Source organism: Chelonia mydas, chromosome 1 (assembly GCF_015237465.2).
Source record: "Chelonia mydas isolate rCheMyd1 chromosome 1, rCheMyd1.pri.v2, whole genome shotgun sequence".
Lineage (NCBI taxonomy): Eukaryota > Metazoa > Chordata > Testudines > Cheloniidae > Chelonia > Chelonia mydas.
Window position 1 is genome coordinate 181,832,760 of NC_057849.1, and position 26,593 is coordinate 181,859,352.

Genomic DNA, 26,593 nt, shown 5'->3' on the forward strand with positions numbered 1-26,593 from the left:
GTGCTCCTCTTGACCTGCTGCTTACAAACAAACAGGGAAGAATTGGTAGGGGAAGTAGAAATGGGTGGCAACCCAGGTAGCAGTGACCATGAGACGGCTGAGTTCAGGATCCTGACAAAAGGAAGAAAGGAGATTAGCAAAATACGGACCCTGGACGTCAGAAAAGCAGACTTAGACTCCCTTAGGGAGCTGATGGGCAGGATCCCCTGGGAGGCTAATATGAGGGGGCAAGGAGTCCAGGAGAGCTGGCTGTATTTTAAAGAAGCTTTATTGAGAGAGCAGGAACAAACCATACCGACGTGCAGAAAGAATAGCAAATATGGCAGCAACCAGCCTGGCTGAACAGTGAAATCGTCAGTGAGCTTAAACTAAAAAAGGAAGCTTACAAGAAGTGGAAATTTGGACAGATTACTAGGGAAGAGTATAAAAATATTGCTAGAGTATGCAGGGGTGTAATCAGGAAGGCCAGGGCACAACTGGAGTTGCAGCTAGCAAGGGATGTGAAGGGTAACAAGAAGGGTTTCTCCACGTATGTTAGCAACAAGAAGGTGGTCAGGGAAAGTGTGGGACCCTTACTGAATGGGGGAGGCAACATAGTGACAGATGATGTGGAAAAAGCTGAAGTACTTGGTGTTTTTTTTGCCTCGGTCTTCACAGACAACGTCAATTCCCACACTGCTGCATTGGGCAACACAGTATGGGGAGGAGGTGAACAATCCTCAGTGGTGAAAGAACAGGTTAAGGACTATTTAGAAAATCTGGACATGCACAAGTCCATGGGTCCAGATCTAATGCATCCAAGGGTGCTGAGGGAGTTGGCTGATGTGATTGCAGAGCCATTGGCCATTATCTCTGAAAATTCGTGGCGATTGGGGGAGGTCCTGGACGATTGGAAAAAGGCAAATATAGTATCCATATTTTAAAAATGGGAAGAAAGAGAACCCGGGGAACTACAGACTGGTCAGCCTCACTTCAGTCCCTGGCAAAATAATGGAGCAGGTCCTTAAGGAATCCATTTTGAAGCACTTGAAGGAGAGGAAGGTGATCAGGAACAGTCAGCATGGATTCACCAAGGGCAAGTCATGCCTGACCAATCTGATTCCCTTCTATGAAGAGATAACTGGCTCTGTGGATATGGGGAAAGCGGTGGACATGATATATCTTGACTTTGGTAAAGCTTTTGATACAGTCTCCCACAGTATTCTTGCCAGCAAGTTAAAGTAGTATGGATTGGATGAATGGACTATAAGGTAGATAGAAAGCTGGTTAGATTGTCGGGCTCAATGTCTAGTTGGCAGCCAGTATCAAGTGGAGTGACCTAGGGGTTGGTTCTGGGCCGGTTTTGTTCAACATCTTTATTAATGATCTGGATGATGGGATGAACTGCACCCTCAACAAGTTCACAGATTACACTAAACTGGGGGAGAGGTAGATATGCTGGAGGGTAGGGATAGGATACAGAGGGACCGAGACAAATTGGAGGATTGGGCCAAAAGAAATCTGATGAGGTTCAACAAGGACAAGTGCAGAGTCCCACACTGAGAACGGAGGAATCCCATGCACTGCTACAGGCTGGGGACAGACTGGCTAAGCAGCAATTCTGCAGAAAAGGACCTGGGGATTACTGTGGATGAGAAGCTGGATATAAATCAGCAGTATGCCCTTGTTGCCAAGAAGGCCAGTGGCATATTGGGCTGTATTAGTAGGAACATTGTCAGCAGATCCAGGGAAGTGATTATTCCCCTCTATTTGGCACTGGTGAGGCCACATCTGGAGTACTGAATCCAGTTTTGGTCCCCCCACTAGAGAAGAGGTGTGGACAAACTGGAGAGTGTCTAGGCAACAAAAATGATTAGGGGGCTGGGGCACATGACTTATGAGGAGAGGCTGAGTGAATTGGGGTTATTTAGTCTGCAGAAGAGAAGAGTGACGGGGGATTTGATAGCAGCCTTCAACTACCTGAAGGGGGGTTCCAAAGAGGATGGAGCTTGGCTGTTCTCAGTGGTGGCAGATGACAGAACAAGAACCAATGGTCTCAAGTTGCAGTGGGGGAGGTCTAGGTTGGATATTAGGAAACACTATTTCACTAGGAGGGTGGTGAAGCACTGGAATGGGTTACTTAGGGAGGTGGTGGAATCTCCTTCCTTAGAGGCTTTTAAGGCCCGGCTTGATAAAGTCCTGGCTGGGATGATTTAGTTGGTGTTGGTCCTGCTTTGAGCAGGGGATTGGACTAGATGACCTCCGGGGACTGGACTAGATGACCTCCTGAGGTCTCTTCCAACCCTGATATTCTATGAAGTCTGGCACAGGCAGATGAATGACATGGACAAGGCTCGTGCAATGGTAATCAGTTCCATGCTGCTCCTGCCAGCCGCACAGGGAGAACTTTGTGTGGGAGTGCAAGCACAAAGAGCACCTGTGCTTGACCCAGGCCTTGGATAACACTGCAGTAGAGCAGGGACACCTCCCCCTCCATACCCAGAACAGTTCACTGAAGTTTCTCACCTCTGTGTGTTTCCTGATGGGGAGTTCCTCACTTTGGGGTTACTGGAATGCATTGACAGAAATCCTGAGCTCACACACACACAGTTGGGCTCTTGTCAAGTTCCTCTAGGGGGCCTGCTGCTGCTGGCAGCTTTGAAGCACTTTCTGCCGCACGCTTCTCTCACCGCTGTCCGTCTGCTTGTCTTTTTTCTCTTTGTCTCTCTCTGTCGTTGCACTGGGCCCTTCCCTCCTGCAGCTCCAGCATTCTCTGAATGTGTGCCTCCTGCTGCTGAGGGGAAGTCTCGCATCTCCAGGGCACACTGTGCCAAACCGCCCCCAAAGAAAGAACAGGAAACAGGTAAAGTACATTCCAAACCCTGGAATTAACTGAGACAGACCCATGGATGGCAATCCTTTCCCCTTCACTAAGAGGGTGAGGGACTGGCATTTTCAGCTGGCTGGAAGAGAGTTGGAATGTACAGCTAAAAGGAAGCTCTGGGCAGGTATTAAGAACTCACAAGCGGTAAAGCCAGTCCTTCCTTCGCCCAAAACGAGTTATGCTGGATTCAAAAGAGCAGGGAAGAAAGAGGTAGGTAAGCTCTTCTTACCCAGACCCTTTGATCCAAGTCATGGAAGAATTCATATGACTTATTTAAGCATACACCACACCAAAATCACTAGGAACATAGAACTAGACAGATCAGACTGCTAGTCCCGATAATCCAGAATTCCCACTATGAATGGCCATTACCAGATTTCTCAGAGGAAGGTAAACACTCCCGCCTGCTCCCCGACCCCTAACAATTAGCCATTTGCGCAATGCTGTGTGGTGGAAGGTGCACAGGAGGGAGGGAGAGAGAGAGAGAGAGAGAACAGAAAATGCCTTCCTGACCACCTGTAAGCAACCAGCTTATGCCATGAAGCATAGCACACAAAGGAGAACTTGTGGTCAATTACTGTTTCTAACTGAAAGGTTGATAGATCATTAGAGAACTGCCCATCCAAATTTTCTCAGCAACATCATACAAGCTATTTAAAAACATTTTTTAATTTAACTGAGCACTTTTCAGCTCGTTTCTGAAGAGAGGCAACATGCACAATGCTGGCCATACAGAACAGCATAACACTGTTTCTTCTACGTTGTTGGAGGAGGAAAATATTGGACTTTTACGTTTCTTATGTCCTTTGTTCCAAAATTCTTTAGCCCAATTTTCTGTCTTGTTTATATTTTAACAGATCTTCTGTTCATCTCACCTACTCGAATGTAAATCCACATAATTCAGAATATAAACAAGATTTATTGTTAATGTATTAAATATTGCTAGTTAAAAGTTATTCAAATATAAATATTCCCACTATTCCTTCTCAGCACTGAAGAAGCAGTTTCTTGTATGAATCAATAGAAACAAAGTAAGATTTAATCAGGCTGGCAGGGTCTTGCCTATTATGAAGGAACTAGTGTTTTAAGGGTATTAAGAGGACACAAATTGGTTCACTGATGCGTTGCTACTGGATGATTAAGAAATATCTGCCACCATATGATCACATTGCTGCCAGGAAAGACTGGCTAGTAAGACATTGGTATGGAGCTTTGTGGCCCTCCAGCTCCTCAAAGTGATCTTGGCACGTCGTCACACTTGTCTCATGATATTACACCAGTACATTTTGATGCAACATCAATCCACAGTGTCAGGACATCACAATGTAATGATTTTGTGGATCTCGACAACTCCAGATATTCTCCCTTCCATAGCTTCTCCTGCTGCCTGGAGACACAAAGAGGGATCCTGGTGACCCCAGTAAGTTTGCTCAATATTCCTGTCTTCACTGCCCTGCTAAAGTCCACAAATGCAGGAAACATTCCTGCATTAAGAGCTTCATTTGTTCTGCCTGATAATATTGGGCAGAGCAAGAGGAGTTCTGATCAGGCCCATAGACTCCACAGGGACCATATGCATCTCTAGAGCCAAAAAGCAGAGTATCTCATTGGTTAGAGAGCAATGTAGTGTTACTGTTATTTCTATCATGCCATTGGTGTGCATGGTGGTTTACAGGCATACATGAAGAGTTAATTTTCAGAAGTGTCTAAATCCCACTGACTCTCACTGTGTCTTAGGGTCCTAAGTCCCTCTTGAAAAAAGGACTTCAAATTTTCAGAAGTGTCTCAGTTCCATTTTCAAAAAAGACTTAGGAGCCTGTCATACTGAAAGTCAGTGGGATTGGGGCACATTTGAAAATTTTACTCATGATCCCTCTCTTAAAACTGAAGTTAGACCAAAAGCCCACACATCATGGCAGGGGAGGGAAGAGTAATGGCATAACAGTGAGCACAATTTGCTGCAAAAAGCAGGATATTGAAGTCTGTGTTGTGGATTTCTTGTTATTTATGTAGTTGTTTCCATTATAATGTTTTTCACTCATGAATAATGCCTTAATTCTACCCGTGTGTGTTTGCATTACGATACATTATATGAGCACACACTATTTTTTCCAGAGGACCCCTGTATCATTCAGTGCACATGACAGACACAAAAGGCAGCAGAATTAAGATTGAACGGGCAACCATAAATGCAACATTTCCTAACTTCGACTGCTTTATTTGGCAACCTGGATATTGTTCCTCTAACGTGGTCTTTATATATAATACACAAGACACACACTATCTTTCAATGGATTAGCACTGACAAGCTTTGCAGGAGTGAATTATAAGGAGAGATTTGAATGGAGGGGGTAAATATTAACAGAATTTTCGATTTTTTTAAGTATTGCATTTTACTTGTTGATGACAAAATGACTGTCAACTCGTATTTTTCCCCCTTTGCTTTCCCCTTCTGTGCAGTGGAACTGTACAATACTGTGAGACTCAAAATGGAAAGCATCACAATTTTTATTTGTGGGAGTTCGGTGTCCAATAAGCTAAAATTCCCCTTCACTTGTGCTAAACTTGGATACGCTCTTCCCTTGCTCTCATTTAAGTTTCAGGGAAAATGGACTCCAGTCCACATAGCTGGAGTCGCTCTTCCTTCCAGAACCATTCATCTACCTGCAGAACAATTCTTGTTCTAGTGTCAGAGACTGGCACCATTGTGGGTAATCAAACCACGTTTTAAAATGTTTCAGCAAAGTGTCTGAAAGACCCATGCAGAGGGGTCAACGTTTCTATAAATCTTATAGGACTCAGCATCTTCTCTGTAGGCAACTCACCAAGACCTCTGGTGTCACGACACTGCAGTGCTCATCGTAGAGGTGATTAGTTCAGGACTCTTTCTCACACAAGGAAAGATTATCTGAAAAAGAAGAAAAGGGAAGAGCTCCATCACAGCATACCCAAGCCCTTGGACCCTTCCCAGGCCACAGAAAGAAGACCAAAGCTTTCTCTGAACAGCTGACAAGAAAGCCTCAGCTCACCTTAGCAAGATTTGTTAATGCTAAGAAAACCTTTACAGGGAGAGAGCCACAGTAAGGTTTAACTGGTTCAAGTATGTTTGCTATAAACAAATGCAGCAAGGGACAGCTTAGACCTGCTTTGGCACACCCCCAGTTCAGCTAGATTGATTCCCGTGAGCCCATCTGTACTCCCAAGAACTGGCACAGTGCCCACACAAGCATCCTCCCAACTTCCTTATCCACCTAAATGCTCAAGGGTTTGCCTTCCCCTCACTCCACGAGTCCAGCTACCTGTGCCAACCCCTGCTCTTCACAATTATACCTGCCATCAAGGCCAGACAGCCTGCCTGCCCGCCCACATGTGACTGAAAATGCAATAGTCTGGTAAAGCTGGGTGCACTCTTTGATCAGTCAGGAGAAGTATCAGGCCAGCGTCAGAGTAGGAGACAGTAAGGCAGCTTCATCTAATGTTCCACCAGCCACCATTCCACTGTAAGACACCACTCTACATGTGGAGGCTTATCCATTTGAAAGCATGGCATGCTGCAGTTTTGGTGGTATCTTTGAGCATCAGATGCTGCCAGTTATTCCTCATATAGCCAAAGAGGTCATTGTTGAACTGATCAGTTCCACTCTCCCTACTGAGGAATATATCACATCAGTTAATGTTCAGTTCACATAAGGAACCATCTTCAACCACATCATCTAGCAAGTTTTACTTTATAAAATGAAAACTTAGGATTCCAGAGCACAATTCTACAGCAAGTCATTGGATTCTATGGTAAATTCTGTGTCACGGCAGAAAAACAGAGAACTCCTGTTACAGACTTATTTCTTCTACCCACTCTATCCATTCTGACCAAGATACACGACTCTACTAAGTTCAGTATGAAGACACAATGTGCCTTTTACTATTTACACAGGAAGGACGGCATTGCAGTTAAAGCACAATTGGGAATCAAGAGACTTGGTTTCTATTCCCAGCTCTACCATGGACTTCCCGTCCGACCCTAAGTAACTCAGTTAGCCCATCTGTGAAACAGGGAACATGGGTTGTGACTTGAGGTTAAATTCATTAAGAGCGGTAAAAATTTGTACTTCTATAGCCCCTTCCCTCTGTCTCCAAGTATCATCTGTTCCAATTTGACCTAAACAGTGTAGCAATATCTAGACCAATGAAGCCACCATTCTAGTCAGCCAGTCCTAAATAATAGAGTTGCATCCTCCACCCACTCAAACAATGAGACCATCAACATGATAGACTGTCCCTATAAATCACACATATAAACAGCATCTGACAAGACAACTGCCACCGTAAACCATTTAATCCAGCAAAAACCTAGCCATAGCAACACCAACATCCCTTCAACACCAACAGTTATAATCCCGCCCAGGCCAAGCCAGTGCCAATACAGCGACACCTCTCTACCTAACCTAGCTCTAAGCAGCTATCCGTACAGCCCAAATTTACCTTTTCACATGAGTAAAGAGACAGGAATCAGAACTAGAAGGGACCTTGAGAAGTCATCTAGTCCAGTCCCCTACACTCATGGCACGACTAAGTATTATCTAGAGCATTCATTCCTGACAGGTGTTTGTCTAACCTGCTCTTAAAAATCTCCAATGACGGAGATTCCACAACCTCCCTAGGCAATTTATTCCAGTGCTTAACCACCCTGACAGGAAGTTTTTCCTAATGTCCAACCTAAACCTCCCTTGCTGCAATGTCCTATCCTCAGAGGTTAAGGAGAACAATTTCTTCTCCCTCTTCCTTGTAACCACCTTTTATGTACTTGAAAACCGTTAGGTCCCCCTCTCAGTCTTCTCTTTTCCAGATTAAACAAACCCAATTTTTTCAATCTTCCCTCATAGGCCATGTTTTTTAGACTTTTAATCATTTTTTTGCTCTTTGGACTTTCTCCAATTTGTCCACATCTTTCCTGAAATGTGGAACCCAGAACTGGACTCAATACTCCAGTTGAAACCTAATAGACTCAAGGTACAGTGGAAGAATTACTTCTTGTGTCTTGCTTACAACACTCCTGCTAATACATCCCATAACGGTGTTTGCTTTTTTTGCAATAGTGTTACATTGTTGAGTCATATTTAGCTTGTGATCCACTATGACCCCCAGATCCCTTTCTGCAGTACTCCTTCCTAGGCAGTCATTTCCCATTTTGTATGTGAGTACTTTGCATTTGTCCTTATTGAATTTCATTCTATTTACTTCAGACCATTTCTCCAGATCATTCTGAATTTTAATCCTATCCTTCAAAGCACTTGCAACCCCTCCCAGCTTGGTATCGTCCGCAAACTTTATAAGTGTACTTTCTATGCCATTATCTAAACCATTGATGAAGATATTGAACAGAACTGATCCCTGTGGAACCCCACTCATTATGCCCTTCTAGCATGACTGTGAACCATTGATAACTACTCTCTGGGAACAGTTTTGGGAACAGTTTTGCACCCACTTTATAGTAGCCCCATCTAGGTTGCATTTCCCTAGGTTGTTTATGAGCAGGTCATGCAAGACAGTATCAAAAGCTTTACTAAAAATCAAGATATACCATGTCTACTGCTTCTCCAATCCCCCCCACCCCCAACTCACAGGGCTTGTTACCCTGTCAAAGAAAGCTATCATGTTGGTTTGACCCGATTTGTTTTTGATAAACCCATGCTGACTGTTACTTATCACCTTATCTTCTAGATGTTTGCAAACTGATTGCTTAATTAGTTGTTCCATTATCTTTCCAGGTAGAGAAGTTAAGCTGACTGGTCTGTAATTCCCCAGGTTGTCCTTATTTCCCTTTTTATAGATGGCCACTATATTTGCCCTTTTCCAGTCTTCTGGAATCTCTCCCGTCTTCCATGACTTTTCAAAGATAATTGCTAATGGCTCAGATATCTCCTCAGTCAGCTCCTTGCATATTCTAGGATGCATTTCATCAGGCCCTGGTGACTTGAAGATATCTAATTTGTCTGAGTAATTTTTAACTTGTTCTTTTCCTAGATTGGCTTCTGGTCCTACCTCATTTTCACTGGTATTCACTCTGGTAGATGTCCAATCACCACAAACCTTCTTGGTGAAAACCAAAACAAAGAAGTCATTAAGAACCTCTGCCACTTTCACATTTTCTTTTATTGTTTTTCCCTCCCAACATGGAGTAACGGGCCTACCCTGGCCTTGGTCTTGCTCCTAATGTATTTGTAGAACATTTTCTTTTTATCCTTTATGTCTCTGGCTAGTTTGATCTTGTTTTGTGCCTTGGCATTTCTGATGTTGTCCCTACATACTTGTGTTATTTGTTTATATTTAGTCTTTGTAATTTGACCTAGTTTCCAAGTTTTGTAGGACTCTTTTTTGTTTTTTAGATCATTGAAGATCTCCTGGGTAAGCCAGGGTGGTCTCTTGCCATACTTCCTATCTTTCCTATGCAGTGGGATTGTTCGTTCTTGTGCCCTTAATAATGTCTCTCTGAAAAACTGCTAATTGACTTCAACTGTTTTTCCTTAGACTTGCTTCCCATGGGATCCTACCTACCAATTCCCTAAATTTGCTAAAATCTGCCTTCTTGAAGTTCATGGTCTTTATTTTGCTGTTCTCCTTCCTACCATTCCTAAGAATCATGACTTCTACCATTTCATGATCACTTTCACCCAAGCTGCCTTCCACCTTCAAATTCTCAACCAGTTCCTCCCGGTTTCTCAAAATCAAATCTAGAACAGCCTCCCCCCAGTAGCTTTCTCCACCTTCTGAAATAAAAAATGGTCTCCAATACATTTCAAGAACATGTTGGATAATCTGTGCCCTGCTGTGTTATTTTCCCAACGGATGTCTGGGTAGTTGAAATCCCCCAGCACCACCAAGTCCTGTGATTTGGATGTTTTTGTTTTTTTTTTAAACAACTAACAAAGGCCTCATCCACCTTTTCTTCCTGGTTAGGTGGCCTGTAATAGACCCCTACCATGACATCACCCTTGTTTTTTACCCCTTTTATTCTTACCCAGACACTTTCAATAAGTCTGTCTCCTATTTCCATCTCAACCTCAGTCCAAGCATATACACTTTTAATATACAAGGTAACACCTCCTCCCTTTTTTCCCCGCCTATCCTTCCTGAGCAAGCTGTACCCTTCTATACCAATATTCCAGTCATGCGTATTATCCCACCAAGTCTCGGTGATGCCAACTATGTCATAGGAACACTGACACAGCCTGGGATGTGGGAGAACCCCTCACAGGAAATGGTCAGAGCTCTACTGCTTGAGACATTCAAGCCTCTACCTGCCAAGAGGCTAGAAAAATGTAGTATAGGGAATGCAGCTAGTTCAGTTCCATGACTATCTTTAACAACATGGTGACTAGAAACAATCAATTCAATTCACTAACTACAGATAATACTTGCTTTGTTTAATAAAATCAGTTCTAAATGCAAAACATTTTCCTCCAGGGCAGATTGGAAGAGGCCCTGGAGGTTTTTCGCCTTCCTCTGTAGCATGGGGCACGGGTCACTTGCTGGAGGATTCTCTGCTCCTTGAAGTCTTTAAACCATGATCTGAGGACTTCGATAGCTCAGACATAGGTGAGAGGTTTATCGCAGGAGCGGGTGGGTGAGATTCTATGGCCTGCATTGTGCAGGAGGTCAGACTAGATGATCATAATGGTCCCTTCTGACCTTAATATCTATGAATCTATAATCCGGGGAAGGCGGGGGGGGAGGAGGACACTGACTAGATGTGACCCCTCTCTAGCACCTATGAATTAGCCACCCATATTATTGCAGCTGAGCCCAGAAGTAAAACCTTCCAGGCAAACCTGCTTTTTCTCCTTCACCAATCTCAGGACAATGCAAGCATACTTATAAACCTTTAATGGTGATGGATGGCCAGGCACTTTCAGACATAAATAATTAGATAGAAACTCTGGCAGGAAGAGCTGTGGATATCACTGATTAACTATTGTCCTTCCTTCGGCTTTGAAAATGCAAAGATGAAGAGATGAAATAAAGACACACCTCGTGTCAACCTGCAGCCTTGCTGAGATGCAGCATGCTAAAGAGAACAAAAATGTTCTCCCTTCTATTGACACACAATAATGTGCTTGTTCATGGTCTTTGCCCCTGCTAGCCTGAAAACAGGTATGTTGGCAATGTGCACTTCAGTTACCAGTGAGATTGCACTAATTGGCATTCTCTGCTGGTTTTCACCGGACACTGCACTTTTAACTTTTATTCAGTTCTGCAGTCTTTATATAATGGCTGCTGGGCTACCTAGATTAGTTTTTAATAAACTATTTTTAATACACTACATCAACATGACAGCTTGGGAAACAAGGAAAAGGCAGGAAGTTTTATCCAAAACTTTAAATAAAGTCTCAAACTCACTTAAAAATACATAAAAGCAACAGCAAATAGATAAACTGGTATAGCATGCAGGGCATTCCTTACTTCCCCTGCTCTCCAGGACCCAGCCCCAGTGATCAGAGGTGCATCTTCTAGTTGCCTGTAGAGGCAACAGCATACTGAACCCACTTCTAACAAAAGCTCTCCCGCTTATCTTCACATATTTTGTGCAGTGTCCTGCAGTCTACAATAATACAAATAGCACTGGGCACACTGGCATCCAAACGGGTTAGTAGGCAGCGCCACCTTGCCTTTAGTCAGCCCAATGCACATCCTATCACCATCCTGCAACTGCGCAGTGTTTAATTAAAACTTCTGCCACATGATCTAAAATCAGGGTACAACTTCATGAGTCAGAGCAGTAGAGAATAGGCTGAGTCCCCTAAAACAACAGTGGACACAGGCATCCTGTCAATAACAACCTTTCTTGTCCAAACAGATTAACACCAGATCTCCTGAGCACCCTGGTGCCATATACCCAGCTGGTGCATCTCACAGTGGTGATCAGGAATGTCCTTTGTTGGTTAACTAAGGTGTGAACAACAATACAGTAGTATTTCTGGTTGCCATTAAATCATAGAAATTTAGGGCTGGAAGGAAACTCGAGAGGTCATCTAGTCCATCTCCTTTCACTGGGACGGGACCAAGTATACCTAGACCATCCCTGACAGGTGTTTGTCTAACTTGTTCTTAAAAAGTTCCCATGACAGGGATTCCACAACCACACTTGGAATCCTATTCCAACGCTTAACAATCCTGATAGAAAGTTTTCCCCTAATATTTAACCTAAATCTCCCTTGTGGCAGATTAAGGGAATTACTTTTTGTCTTCCCTTCAGTAGACATGGAAAACAAGTGATGACCACCATCTTTATAACAAGCCCTTAACATAGTTAAAAACTTATGTCCCCCCTCGGTCTTCTTTTCTCAAGACTAAACATACCTAATTTTTTTAACCTTTCCTCATAGGACAGATTCTTTAAGACTTTTATCATTTTTGTCACTCTCCTCTGGACTTTCTCCACATCTCAAACTGTGGTGTCCAAAACTGTGCACTATACTCCAGTTGAGGCCTCACCAGTGCCAAGTAGAGCACTGTAGAAATAATTACCTCCTGCATATGACACTCCTTGCTAATACACTCCAGAATATTAGCCTTTTTTGTAGCTCATATTCAATTTGTGATCTACCATAACCCCCAACTGCTTTTCTGCAGGACTACTGCCTAAAGCCAGTTATTCCCCTTCTGTGTTTGTGCATTTGATTTTTCCTTCCTAAGTACTTTGCACTCTCCTTTATTGAATTTCATCTTGTTGATTTCAGACCAATTCTCTAATTTAATCAAAGTCATTTTTAATTCCAATCCTCCGAAGTGCTAGCAACCCCTCCTAGCCTGGTATCATCAGCAAATTTTATAAACGTATTTTCCACTCCGTTATCCAAATCATTAATGAAGATAATGAAGATACCTGACCCAGAACAGACTGCTGTGGAATCCCACTAGATATGCTCTCACAGTTTGACAGTGAACCATTGATAACTACTCTTTGAGTACAGTCTTTCAACCATTTGGGCACCTGCCTTATAGTCATTTCATCTAGACCAATTTCCCTACCTTGTTTATGTGAATGGAATGTGTGACTGCATCAAAAACGTTATTAAAAAAATTAAGATATCTGTAGCAAGGGGGCATGGTCTTCTGCCCTGACAGACAGTGAGAGACCCACAAGCTACTCCTGGTGGGCAGAGCCAGGACACCCACAGCTGCCCTGCCAGAAGCAGAGGGGTGGGACAGGAACCGGAACTATAAAAGACTGGCCCTTTAGCTCAGTTGGGGGAGAACTGTCAGAAGACCAGGATGCCTCTCCCCTCCTGGTGGAGCCTGGAGCTGACGGAGGCTGCCACCGTACCTGAGACCCAGAAGGGCTGCCAGAGGTACCAGACACCAATGAACTGATGGGGCTGCTGCTTGCTGTTTACCCGAGTGAGACGGAGAACAACCCTGGAACTCAGGTAGCCCAGGGAAGCTGAATAGGGTTTGGCTGTGGGACCGATTTGTAAGCCAGCCAGTGTGTTGTGGGAGGATCCTCACTGACCCAGTGGCAGACCACTCCGCCATTCATAGGGCTCTGGGCTGGGATGCAGTGGAGCGGGAGGGCCTGCATCCCCCTGCCCTGGCCACCCCATCCCTGAATGGTGGCAGTCTACTCAGTTAGGCCAGGAGGCCTGTATTGGTCTGTCGCCTGCCAGAGTTAGGGCATCAGACAGGTTTGACTGTAGCTCCCGCCAAGAGCTGATTCCCCCCCACCCCCCCCAACTGCTGTGTTGTTCTGTGTAGACCCAACCAGAATAGTTAACTGTGGATTGCCTGCCCTGATTGAGGGCCCAGGGCAGATTACCAGCCAGGACCAGTAACTGCTGGCTGTCCCACCCTGATTGAGGACCCTGGGTTTATAGACTCCCTGCTGCTCGGCCAGCTGCAGGCTAGAACCAAGTGACTCCTAGCTAATTCCCCCACAGACTGACTCGCTCCAGGAGGGATCATAGTAAGGGGCGTGGTCTCCTGCTCTGACAGATGGGGAAAGACCCATGAACGCCCTACCATATCTACTATGCCAGTAACTCTGTCAAAGAAGGAAACTGGTTTGGCATGGCATGATTTGTTCTTGACTAATCTATGCTGGCTATTACTATCACCCTGTTACCCTCTAGGTGCTTACAAATTGATTGTTTAACCATTTGTTCCACTATCTTTCCAGGTATCAAAGTTAGGCTGACTGGTTTATAACTCCCCACTATGTTTGCTCTTCTCCAATCCTCCAGGACCTCACCTGTCCTCCATGAGTTCTTGAAAATAAAATTGCTAATGGTTCCAAGACTGCTTCAGCTAGTTCCTTAAGGACCCTAGGACTAATTTTGTCAGACTCTGCTGACTTGAATTCATCTAAATTATCTAAACATTCTTTAACCTGTTGTTTCTCTTCTAGCTTGTGTTCCTTCCCCCTTGTTATTAATAATTGTATTAAGCATCAAGTCACCATTAACATTTTAATCAAGACTGAAGCAAAATAGACATAAAACACCTCACCCTTCTTGATGTTGTCCATTAGCTCTCCTTCCCCACTAGATAGTGGACCTACACATTCCTTTGTCTTTCTCTTGCTCCTAATATATTTACAGAACCTATTCTTATTGCTTTTTATTATCCTTCCTGATGTAACTCATTCTCTGCCTTGGCCATTTTGGATTTTGTCTCTACATGCCCAAGCTACTCTTTTGTACTCCTCTTTAGCAATCTGTCCATGTTTCCACTTTCTGTAGGATTCCTTTTTGATTTTCAGATCACTAAAAAGCTCCTGATGGCCTCTTACTATCCTTTGCTTTGCATCGGGATAGTTTGCTATTGTGCCTTTAATACTGTCTGAGAAGTTACCATCTCTCCTAAACTCCTTTTTCCCCTTAGATTTCCTTTCTGTGGGGCTTTACCTACCCATTCTCCGAGTTTGTTAAAAGTCAGCTTTTTGTTTAAATCTACCATATACATGTGTCCCTTGCAGTGGGAAGACAATGGGCATGTGCACTATATGGATGGGCTGCAGCGCAGTTCAGGAACCCAATTTGTCACAAAGTTAATTATTTCTGGGATGTTAGCAATGTACATCACCCCGTGGTAAATAACTGCAGAAATAACTGCTCTTCAACCACAACAGCACCAACAGTCAATTTACCAACATCAAACTGGTTAGCCACAGACATATAGCAGTCTTCGGTAGACAGCTTTCAGATGGACTGGCAGGGCCTTGCCACCCTCATCTGATGGTCCTGGCACTAGAGGATCAAGGCAAGCTCGTCACACCGCTCAGTGAACATAGCTCTCTTCATGAGGAAGTTCTAAGCCCTCCCAGATCTGCATAATAAGGTAGTCCCCCCAACTCTGTGCTTGTGGTCTTGCAAAGAATGGCCAGTCTACATAGGGGAAATCCACAGCTACTGCAATCCATACCAGCTGTCTCCACCATCATGTCAGCATGCAGTCTTCATGATCTCCTCACTTAGGCCTACAACTGCCTTCTCAGGGACACAAGCCACTGCCAAAATGCTCTCCATCCTCAATCATGACCTCCATCTACAACCTGCTGCATTAACAGTGCCAAAAGCAGGAACAGATCTTCGCCCATAAACTGGATCCATGTGTTGGCATAGCTGGAACAGGCAAAAGTGAGGCGCCTGCAGAACCAGAAGTACTTTAGTGGCAGGCTAAGAACATTTCCACACAGGAGCTTAGGAAGGGCAGAAGTTCTCTAACAAGACACTGTGAAACAATTCCTTATGCAACAAAACAGAGGGAGGTACCAAACAGCAGGGAGTACATGGTGTAAGGTAGAACTAAGGAGAGGGCAATAAGATCATGCATTTACTAACTGTAGGTATGTGTACAGCTTGATAATTAAAAGAATATAGAACAAGTGCTTCTAAACTATGTATGTATTTTCTGCATATTTTCCTCTAATCTTTTAATATTACCAATAATATTATTGAAAATTAGAAGGTATTGCTTGCAATAGCAGGTAAGATTAAGGTTTTTTTTTAAAAAAAATTTAAAAAATTGTACATTTTACAACACTTTAACCGTACAGGACAGAGTGAACATAACTAGAAAATTTCTCCACACAAGAGAGACAGACATCAGAAGACCTAAAAAGCCATAAAAATTGCCAAGAGATTCAGGGGCAGGAATACTATCTACAGTTACTTTAAATTCATTTTGAAGTTACTAGATTTTGAGTTGACACTGTCCCCTTTAATATAGTGTACAATTATCACATCAACAACGTGCTGCTCACACTATCTCCCAGCAACTGCTGATGCAGTTTAACTGCTCCAGAAGCCACCTAAAGTACATCTACACAGCAACAAACAACAAAAACATATAGCAAGTCTCAGAGCCTGGATCAACTGACCCACTTGTGCTACAGGACTAAAAGTAGGGCTCAGACTGGAACCCAGGCTCTGAAATCCAGGAAGGGGGGCTGCGTCTCAGCCTGGGCTTCAGTCTGAACCTGAATATCTACATTGCTACTTTTCGCCCCACACCATGAACGTAGGTCAACTGACTTGGGTTCTGGGACTTTCAGCCAGGAGGGTTTGGGGTATTTTTTGGCTGTGCAGAAGTGCCCCGTGCATTTGCGAGCCAGGCTACGATACACACTCGTCATGTCCGCATCAAGGAAGTTCTGCAAATGTTTCCCATTGTTGCTAACACCACTTCAGTTCCACCAGTACTAGCTACTAGTTTTGAAACTCATGAGCAGACAAGCAGCTGCTAGCATTTTGGGGCCCATTGTCACCTAACCATCCTTAATGGACTTCAGTTACTGCCAATACTCTTAACAGCAGTGGAACCAAACTGCTGTTAGCAACAAACAGGAACATTTTTGCTACATTTCCCTAGTGCAGACAGGGCCTCTGGGGCTTAACAAATTATGTATGCAGCTCATAGTTAATCTCAGTCAGCACAATACATAGATGTTGAGCAGGTAACCCTGGTCTTTGAAGAGTAGCTCTTCCAGAGCTAGGAGCTATTCAAATATGTTGCCTATGCAGGTTTCCACATCTTCACCTCCAAATTCTTGCGCCTCCTTCACAATGAGACAAGAAACAGGCTTGAAGCCAGTGGTGACCTCTCTTTCCCCCAAAAAGGAAGTCACTCATTAAACTAAAAGATATTTAACATTTCAGCTCAAGCTTCAGGACAGGTCAAAACTACATGGAAAAGAAAAAAAAAAAAAAAAAACACTCACCTCAAACACGAAACATTAGTAGGAACCTAGAGTCAATGGAACAGAATAGGGCAGTGGTGCTCAACCTTATTACACAGGAGGGTCACACAAACCTAAGCACAATCTTGTGTGGGCCAAACAGATTCTACCTATTTTAATAAGATTTAAAGTCACTTGTATTGATTTATATTTTAAGTTCAGCTTGTTTTGTATTTAGATAGGTTGTTTCTATGTAGAATATTGTCTATTTACATACTTGTGTAACATGACAACAAAATGCTAATGAATCAGGGGGGAGGGATAGCTCAGTGGTTTGAGCATTGGCCTGCTAAACCCAGGGTTGTGAGTTCAATCCTTGAGGGGTCCACTTAGGGATCTGGAGCAAAAATTGGGGATTGGTCCTGCTTTGAGCAGGGGGTTGGAGTAGATGATCTCCTGAGGTCCCTTCCAACCCTGATATTCTATGATTCTACGATATGGTGTTGAAGCAGGCGGCAGGCCTTGTGAAATGCTCTGGTAGGCAGTGTATGACCTGTGGACCATAGGTTGGGCACCCCTTGAATAGGGGATGCGAGGGTGGGAGTAACTGAAGTGAAGCCTTCTTGTTCCTCAGTATACAACACCATGGCATTGTTTAAACAGAAAGAATGAGGCACATCAGCCAGGTATGGAAAGTGGCAAGTGCTTTTTCTATTCATTTTGGCAGCCAGTCACTAAGTTTCTAGAATGAAAGATATGAAGAGTCTGTAGGCATAAAACACATCAAGCTGTGATCTTGTCATCTCTCACAAGTTACAGAGCAGTGGGATTGATCAGCTTGCGGACAGACCTCCTCCTCCAAGGAAAGTCCAGGTTTTGCAGGAAGTGGTAGGGGCAATTAATTACTGAACCAGTGTCCCAGTATGCTGCAAGGATACACTGCATGATACCTTTCAGAATTGCTGATCGATTGTCCCCTCCTCACCTCCTTTCATATCAGCCTCTGATTAGTAGACATCTAGTAAATATTTCTAGCCTGATTTTATCTGATCCAAGTGAAGAGTTCTTTTACAGCTTCTCCAGAGGTAGCTGCATTCCAGTGATATAAGACAGTGATTCTTACACATTCAGTAAAACACACTACACATTGAGAACATTAGGGTTGCAAGGATTCAACTTTTACTCTGCTTTGTGTGTGTATGAATGATAGTCTTTAATGATCCCATACTTTCTCAAATAAACAAAAACAAAACCACTGCACTGTGTCAGTTGCTCTATATCTAACAAAACTTAAAGAAAATGAAAAGTTAAGAATGCCAATGGGACATACCCTGTACCCTTCTCTCCTGCCCCCACCCAAAGACACACATCTCCCCAGTAGTGCAGTCACCATACCAGACCCTTAACAGCAGGAATGACTGCCTCCCAGTACTGCCTTCCCCAAATTTCACCCAGCTCCATCCCAAATGGACCAGACTTAACCCCCACCCCTCACACTTACAGAACCTTTCTGCACAGTTCTGTAAAGTTACACATACTCAGATTTGGGAAACAGTGCTGGAAACCTGGCATCCCTACATGGGGTAGTGTATGATGGTTGTACTACTGGTGAAGTGTGGGTCACGGGGGGGTGGGGGAGGACGATTATTGATAGCCTTAACAAAAACTAAAAAGCGAGAAAACAAGAAGTTAAGTATTATGTACGAGCAATCTTAACCGACACAAAATGCAGTGTTATTGTGTGTTGGTTTCCCAAGTTTTTTAGATAGGAGTCATTGCTGTGTTGAAGACACTTTAGAGGAGGACAAGAATTTTAAAAAATTAAAGTGGCAAACAGAACCCATACACAGAACAACAAGATGCTACATGTGTGTATTCCAGGTTTGGGGGGGGGGGGGGGTGGGAGGAGGAGAAGAGATGTGACATTTGAGAAATGTTACAATCATGTAATTTAAAAATATCATGAAGTACTGTGTATGAAGTTTAAATTTTTACATGGAATTGTTTAACTTCAAAAATCAGGACTATAGGGCTTCAAATCAAAACTCCCTAACTCATACATTTTACAAGGTCTCAAGGTGTACAGTGAACAAGGCTCCAGCTGCTGTGAAGCCCTGCATTATTCAATGAGCACAACACAAAATGTACATGTTCAATATTTTTCTAAGTTGGGTGCACATGCACAGCAAAACCTGAAGTACTCTGAAGTATCAACTCTACTGCAAACACAGAGTGCTATTTTCAAAGGCAAGTCAAAACTAGTTTTAGGGGAATATTCAGAGGCATTTCTGTTCAATGATGGCACTATTTCTCTGACAATTTCAATTTTCTATCCCTAACGAAAAAAAGGTTGTAAGATTTTGTTTAAAAAAAAAAAAAAGAAAAAGAAAATATTTTTCTCCTCAAAAGCAGTTTAACCATTTTGTCTCAAATTCTCCACCCCCAACATAAAAGAACAAAAAGCCTGGAAAATTTCAACAGAACAGTTTAAATTTTTGAAGAGTAGCGAGCTACTCAAAGGAAGGTTGCCTCAACTTTTCCATTATAACACTACAGCACCATCAGTAAAATGGGCCTCAGAGTTAGCTCTTACGCAGTGCTTTTAATTTCCAAGTGGCATAAAAGATATAAATCATTAAAGTAATTAATGCTCTGGCATTAGGATTTTCTCATCTGTCGAATTCAAAGCACTTGATAAAAGGGGAAAAGTACTAGTTGCTCCATTTTACAGACGGCCTAACTAAGTACACAGATTTAAGGTATTTTTTCTGGGGCACAGTGGTCTAGTGGATAAAACATGAGCACAACCTGCCAGGGCAGGCCTAGGTAATTGTCTAGCCACATCTCTCAATGTCCCTTCCAGCTCTACATTTCTAAGATTCTGTAATTTTATATTACAAGAGTTCTGGGTTCTGTTCCCAGCATTACAACCTTTCTATGTAATCCCGGCTAAGTAAAAGTCTCTGGGCCTCACTAACCCTGTCTATACAATGGGGTAATGATAGTTGGGCAAGTGTAGGGTCATGAAGTACATAGAATTAAGACTAGCCAAGTGAAAAGATGGGCCAAGAATTTAGAACTTCCTGGCTCCAGATCATATGCACATTCTCTCAGGCAGGTTAAGGAGACATTTTGGGGACGCAATCAGAAACCTTTTCACCAGGCCTATAGCTCCTTGAAACATATGGAAATGGAACAAAGCCAGTTCAGAGTATTCCAATGTTTTAAGAAAAGTTGAGTGCATAGCTAATTTAGCTACATCTGCACTGCAGCTGCTCTGAACTTCACATGGATTGAGGCAAGGGCTCTATTCAATATGAAGTTAAGTTACTGCATATATAGTGAAGTCTATTATAGTCCTATAGAACACTTCTAAGAGTGCTTTAAAAGAAAGTATTATTTTCAAAGATGAGAAAGCACGCAATTTTCACTGAATGCTTAAAGGCAATTTCCCTCAAAGGAGGGCATTTCTTAGCCAAATTTCAGCTCCATGGTTTTTGCAAGAAATTTTGTAATAGGTCAAGTGTATTTTTCCATTGTCCTTATTCTCAAAAAACAGTTGACTGTTTCTGCTCAAGCTTAAAAGAAAAAAAGAAAAAAAAAAAAAATCAAACGAACTGCTCCCCTTTTCCCCGCCTCCTCCCAGACAGAAACCAAGCCTGAAAAATTTCAGCTCTTCAGTTAGAAGCTGTTTGTTTAAAAACAGAGGGCTTAGAACAGAAACATTTAGGCTACCTTAACTATAGACACCATTCACTCTCCAGCTGTAATTTGTAAATTTGCAGAGTATTTTTGAGAACCTTCTTCAATGAGAGTTATGTACTCATTTGATCATAATCTTTATACTGTAATTAGGATTTCAAGAGCAGGCAGAATACTCCACAAAAGGTGTACAGAAAGCAAATTCAAAATTCACATGGAAACATTTACTTCTCACTAAGAGCAGCAGTTTAAGACCCTAGAGGGAACATACTAATTACCACACTGGATCAGGCCAGCAATCCAGTATCATCTCCAACAGTGGCCAGCACCAGCTACTTTTGTCCTCCCATTTAAATTTCATCCTGATTGCTAATAGAGATTGGCTTGGCTGAAGCACATGGTTTGGTAGCCCTTCCAAAAAAAATGTATTGTCAATTATTACAACTCTGGATATTCTTGATATCCTTATGAATATCCAATCCCTTTTTGAATCTCTAATTCTTGGTCTCAACAATTTTGTGGCAATGACTCCCATAGCTTAATTACAATTGCACCAAATATTCCACCAATTTACACTATCTTGAAGTTCCACATTCAGTCAGTCAGTCAGTACTGGGATGATAAAAGCTTTTCCATAGTTATAACAGAAATCTGGTTACAGTTTTAAGTCCTATTTTTCCCCTTCCCTCTTTAACCTGACGTAAATTGAAAAAGCTGTTTGAGCTAGGGAAGTTGGAAAATTTAGGTGTAAGTAATATTTGGCAAGTTTGGCAGGTTCTTAGAACAAAGCAAAAGGTGTTATGCTTCCAAAACACTGAGGTTAGAAACTTAAAATGTGTAACTATATTTCTTCAACATATGAAGAACACTAATTTTAAATTATTCTTTGCCAAACTAGGAACATCAGAATGGTTAGCTAGGAACAAATGACTTCATGAAGACCATCCTAATTTTTGCTGAGTTGTATGAAGTCTGCCAGTGCTTTTAAGAACCTTGCCTGGTCTACAAAAATGTGGGACTTCAGAAAAGTCTCAAAAGGTATAACAGGTTTTTTTTGTTTTGTTTACATTACACAAAACAATGATATTGGGGAAAGATTCAGTACACACAATTCCTCTATCACACACAACTTGGCCCCAGAACCTGGGTTTAATGCACTCATCTCTCTAGCAGAACTCAAACTCCACAGGGACTCATACAGAAATCATAAGTAAGGACTCGAAGTCCTTAGCAAGTTTGCTTGGGTTAAAGGATTTCATATCTATGGAAATAGACCACAGATCTTACTGAAGCACGGACTTCCAAAAAGGCCAAGGCCAAGCCAACTAGGCTGAAGGATTTTAAGGCTGCTTGCATTCCTCTGAAGAAATACTGATGCAGTTTGAGCAAGCGAAACACAAGGCCATGTCTACACTACAGACTTCTGCTGGCAGAGCTATACTGGTCAGGGATGTGAAGAGGTCTGATCCTTGACCTACACAGCTGTGCCAGCACAAGCCCCTGGTGTAAATGCAAAAAACTGTGCTTTTGCCAGTATAGCTTGTTTTGTTTGGGGGCAGAATAAGCCAATACTGGTAAAGCATAGCTTTGACAGTATTAGCTGCATCCACACTAGGAATGCTCTGCCAGAAAAGCATATTGGTATTCCTATACTAGTAAATCACTCCTAGTGTAGACATGGCCCAAAGATGTTGGTTAACATAGCAGGACATAAATTTGCATATTTGGTCAAGACTACGGTCAGGTCTACATTCAAGACTTAAATCAACCCAGCTATATCGCTCAGGGGCGTGAAAAATCCACACCCTTGAACAATGTAGTTCAGACAACCTAACCCCCGGGGTATGTCGACAGCACTAGAATTCTTCTACTGACCCAGCTACAACTTCTTGAGGAGGTGGATTAACTATACCAATGAGAGAACCCCTCCCATTGCTGCAGTGAGTGTCTATACTTGAAAGAATACAGTGGCACACTTTCAGTTAGAATCCTAAGTAGTTCCATATGAAGAGGATACCAAAATTTTACCCTTGACTTTGTTTAAAAACACAACAACAAAAAAACCCCCACCCACACACTAAAACCCTAAAGAAATTCCTACACTCTTCCCACCCTATCCCCCCACCAAAAGAGAGAGACTGAAAGACTTTTAGGATTGGAAACACGTATCAATAAATTAAGAGGAAAACCTTTAAAGAAAGATTTATAAAGGCAAGTCTGAGAAATCCCAGAAGTTAGAGAGTAAGACTTTACACAGGCAGCTTGAAAATGCCAATTTAATCCGATATAGGACTTATGTTTCTATGAATATGAATCCCATAACCAGTTGTTACTTTAAATTCTGTATATGGACTGATCCTAATCTGAATTGACAAGAACATACAGGGTTTAAAGGTGATTTATAAAGGGGGGAAAAAATGGAGTTTGTACACCTTTATACATAATAAAGAAACAAAGTGATCTGGAAGAGGCTTTTTTTTTTTTTTTTTTTTTTTTTTTTATAATATAAAGCATTTTTTGCTTACTTTTTACATTAGGAATTCAAGTCCGACCTAGCCTAGAAGATTATGTTAACTGGTAAACAATTAAATTATGAGCTCACAAGAGCTGAGAGTGAAATGCTAGATCTACACTAGAAAAGATTTGCCACCATAGCCATACTGGCAAACGCCCAGTAGAGAGGCAGCTTACTTCAGCAAAAAAGATTGATTTTGAAAGGATAATTTAACTTGGAAATGGTATAAACTAAACTACACTTGCAAAAACACTTATGCTGGTTAACTGTGTCTATACTAGAGCTCTTGAAAACATAGAGGTGCCACAAAAAGCCCCAAATCTAACTGATGTTGCTATCTGAGCAAATATGTAGACCTGCCCTGGCCAAAGATGAGCAATTGAGAGGGAGGGGGTTTTTGTCAATTGTTTAAAAAAAACTTTAGTTTTTTGTTTGGTTTTGTTTACACTTGTTTAATGATTAACAAAGACCTCCTTTATACAAAATGTTAACGATTCAACTTCTCCACCCCTTCATTTAAGGTGTTAAGAGTTAACAATAATGCTGAGACCCAACCCCACCCCATAACACAAGTCCTCCAGCAAAATCTGGAAAACCCAAGCCTGACATTTCTAATAGTTCCAAGTTAAAAAACAAGCAGATTTTTTTGTTTGTTTGTTTTGATGGGGAGGTGGGGGCATACATAGGAGAAAGGGAGTGAGCATGACCCTTTACACACATAAAACAGCAAAAGAGCACTCAAGCTCAGTTTAAAATCTCCGGAGGCCACCTTTAAAATAACCATAGCCATCAGACCTAGTTGGCCAGGTATACATTGGACAACATAGTTATGTATCACCAAACCAACCACTGTACCACTGTTTCCAGGAAAAAGCAGATCTACCTATTGCAGGCAATGGGTGCAAGTGAACAGGCATGGAACACAGTTTAGTTACAAATATAGACAAAAAAAAAACAAACAAACTATGTTTATACAAGTTCCCATGCCCAAATTACCAACACCTGTTGTCAGCTATAGGTAGTTTTTTCCTAGGGTAGACAAGGCCTAACTGAATGAATAACATTAAGTAGAAGCAGGATTGAGGTGAATGGAGTCAGAATTAAGGCTATCTAGGGGAGGTTAACACTACATTTCCATATTTTCCTGTGTGTTTTTTTATTAATTTAGATGTTTCTGGCTTTCAGTGTTTGTTTTCACGCTATTTTAAGATGACATGCACCCCAGGTCACTATTCACAAAAATAAGATAGTTATTCATTTATTTTTATTTTTCTTAATTTTGTCCATTTAAGAGTACTATGCATACAGTCAGTTTTCTGGGATGTTTGTGTGGATCTTTTCATGTCTTTCACACAGCAACCTGGGAGAGAACCACCTTTTTCAGAATAGGAAAGTGTGACTATAAATCGCAGCCCCCAAAATATTGTTAGCATGGACCTTGGGGAGGTGTAGTACCTGCCTCCCCTCCCGAAAACTAATATCTGAAAAACTAATAATTAGAGAATTTAAGGGGAAAAGCCACATTCAGGCATGACCATTCTCCCTCCCCCTGCCGCCCCAAACCAGTTTGGACACTTATTAACATCACCAAGGAGTGCCAGTTTCTTCCCAAGATCGAGCCAAAGGAGAGAGTCCTTCTCTCCTCTTTCACAAGAAAGGTCCTTGAACAGTAGGTTAGGTTCCAGGACAATGGATTAAACTGGGGACACTGCATTATGCACATTTACTCTGAAAACACTAAGCTTTCTCTGCAATACAATCTTCCTCATCTGGTGGAGTTGGAATTATTCCATGATCAACTCCTTAGTCCACATCTCTATCACCACCAGCTGCAACCATCATTTCCCAACCATAACCCTTTCCCTATCCCATGCTTCCGAACCTGAAAATAAGAACAGGCTCTCTGATCCTCTCTAACCTTAACCACTTAATCACCCACCATCTCTTTCAAGTCCCAATTATCCCCCAGGAAAGGATAGGGGATGAATTCTATTTCTACCTACATCCCCAACAACTTGACCCTTCCCACCTGCCGTCCTCATGTAATTTACCCTATCACGGTATGCTGACCCCTCAAGCAGCTTCTTCCTCCCTGATCAGTGGGCACATTTTTACCCATAACATTATGAGGTCCCCTCACCTCCAAGTCACCTATGGGTGGAAAATCAGGATAGAGGATGTTATCTCCCAAACTCCACCAGCAACCCCAGATATGGCATTCCCTCCACTTTTCTCCCAACAAGAAATCCTTCCTTTTCGCCTCCCTCCTCCATACGTGGGGGTCTCCCCTGGATTTCCCGACTCCCCTGTTCCAGCCCCAGGCAACTCCCCCCCCATATGCCTCCCCCGGGGTTCAGCACCTGCTTCCCCCCTGCACAGTGCTAGGAGAGTGCACGCACCCACCCACCGCTCTGCATGGACCCCCAGACTGGGCGCTTCCCTCCCCATCCCACAAGCCCTCCCCACACACACCTGCCCCACAAGCCCTCCCCACACACACAGTGCCTGAGCCCACCGCCCCCCACATACCCCCCCTACCGCACAAGCCCCCCACGGCCCCCCTCCCACACACTCTCTGCCCAGCCCCAAACTCTGAAACTTTCCCCGGGGCGGGCGGGCGGCTCAGCCCTGCCGGGACCCCCCCGGCCACCGGCAGCACGCGGACCCCGCTCCCGCACACACACAGCGCCACTTACCGAGCGGCGCCGGGCGGGAGGGGAGGGGGCGGTTCTCAGCTCCGGGCGGGAGGGGGCGGCGCAGCGTCTCCCCCCGGTGGCGGCGGATCCATTCCCCTCCCGCAAACACACACAGGATCCATTGTCCGCCAGCGCTCCCCCTCCGCACACATGGTACCGCCCGTCACGCCCCCCCCATTCCAGCTAGACGAATGGTACCACCCGTCGCCCCCTCTGCCCCGCCCCAGCAATGGTACTGTCCCGTACTTACTGAGGGGATGGTGCCGCCTCTCAACCCCACCCTGGGAATGGTACTGTCCCAAAGGAGGAGACTGTAAATACCCTTCCCCCACACAATGGCATCAACCGGCTTCTTAAAGAGGCAGGCCTGAATCCATAAGCCCCTTCCGCGCCTGCACGAAGCACCGCCCTTACATTCCCCCATTCATCTTGGTACCGCCCCCTCAATTAACATAGCTCATCCCCCACCTCACTGTGGCACCACCCCACCTCTCCCCTTTAAAGAGACAGCCACCCAATTGTGCTTCTTAAAGGGACACTCCCCCAGTGTGTCTCTCTCTTTTGCTGCCCCTTCCCAGCGCCCAGTGGCGACGGGGCCGCCTCCTTTCCTCGCCCGCCCCCTCACTCCCCCCCGCCCCCCCCGAGCC

At 43.4% G+C, this 26,593-nt stretch overlaps 1 protein-coding gene across 6 annotated transcripts in view; it reads right to left on the reverse strand.

Annotated features, from left to right (window-relative positions):
* BCL9 (BCL9 transcription coactivator) overlaps positions 1-26,593 on the reverse strand; it is a 74,869-nt gene that overhangs the window by 11,568 nt on the left and 36,708 nt on the right. For 2 of the 6 annotated variants that reach the window (XM_037906293.2, XM_043538418.1), the window contains exons 2-3: positions 5,689-5,771; positions 2,506-2,804 (exon numbers count right to left, since the gene is read on the reverse strand). In XM_037906293.2, the coding sequence (XP_037762221.1) occupies positions 2,506-2,558 (53 nt within the window). In that variant the 5' untranslated portion in view covers positions 2,559-2,804; positions 5,689-5,771. The other 4 variants (XM_007060820.4, XM_043538419.1, XM_037906325.2 and 1 more) reach the window with 4 other exon arrangements.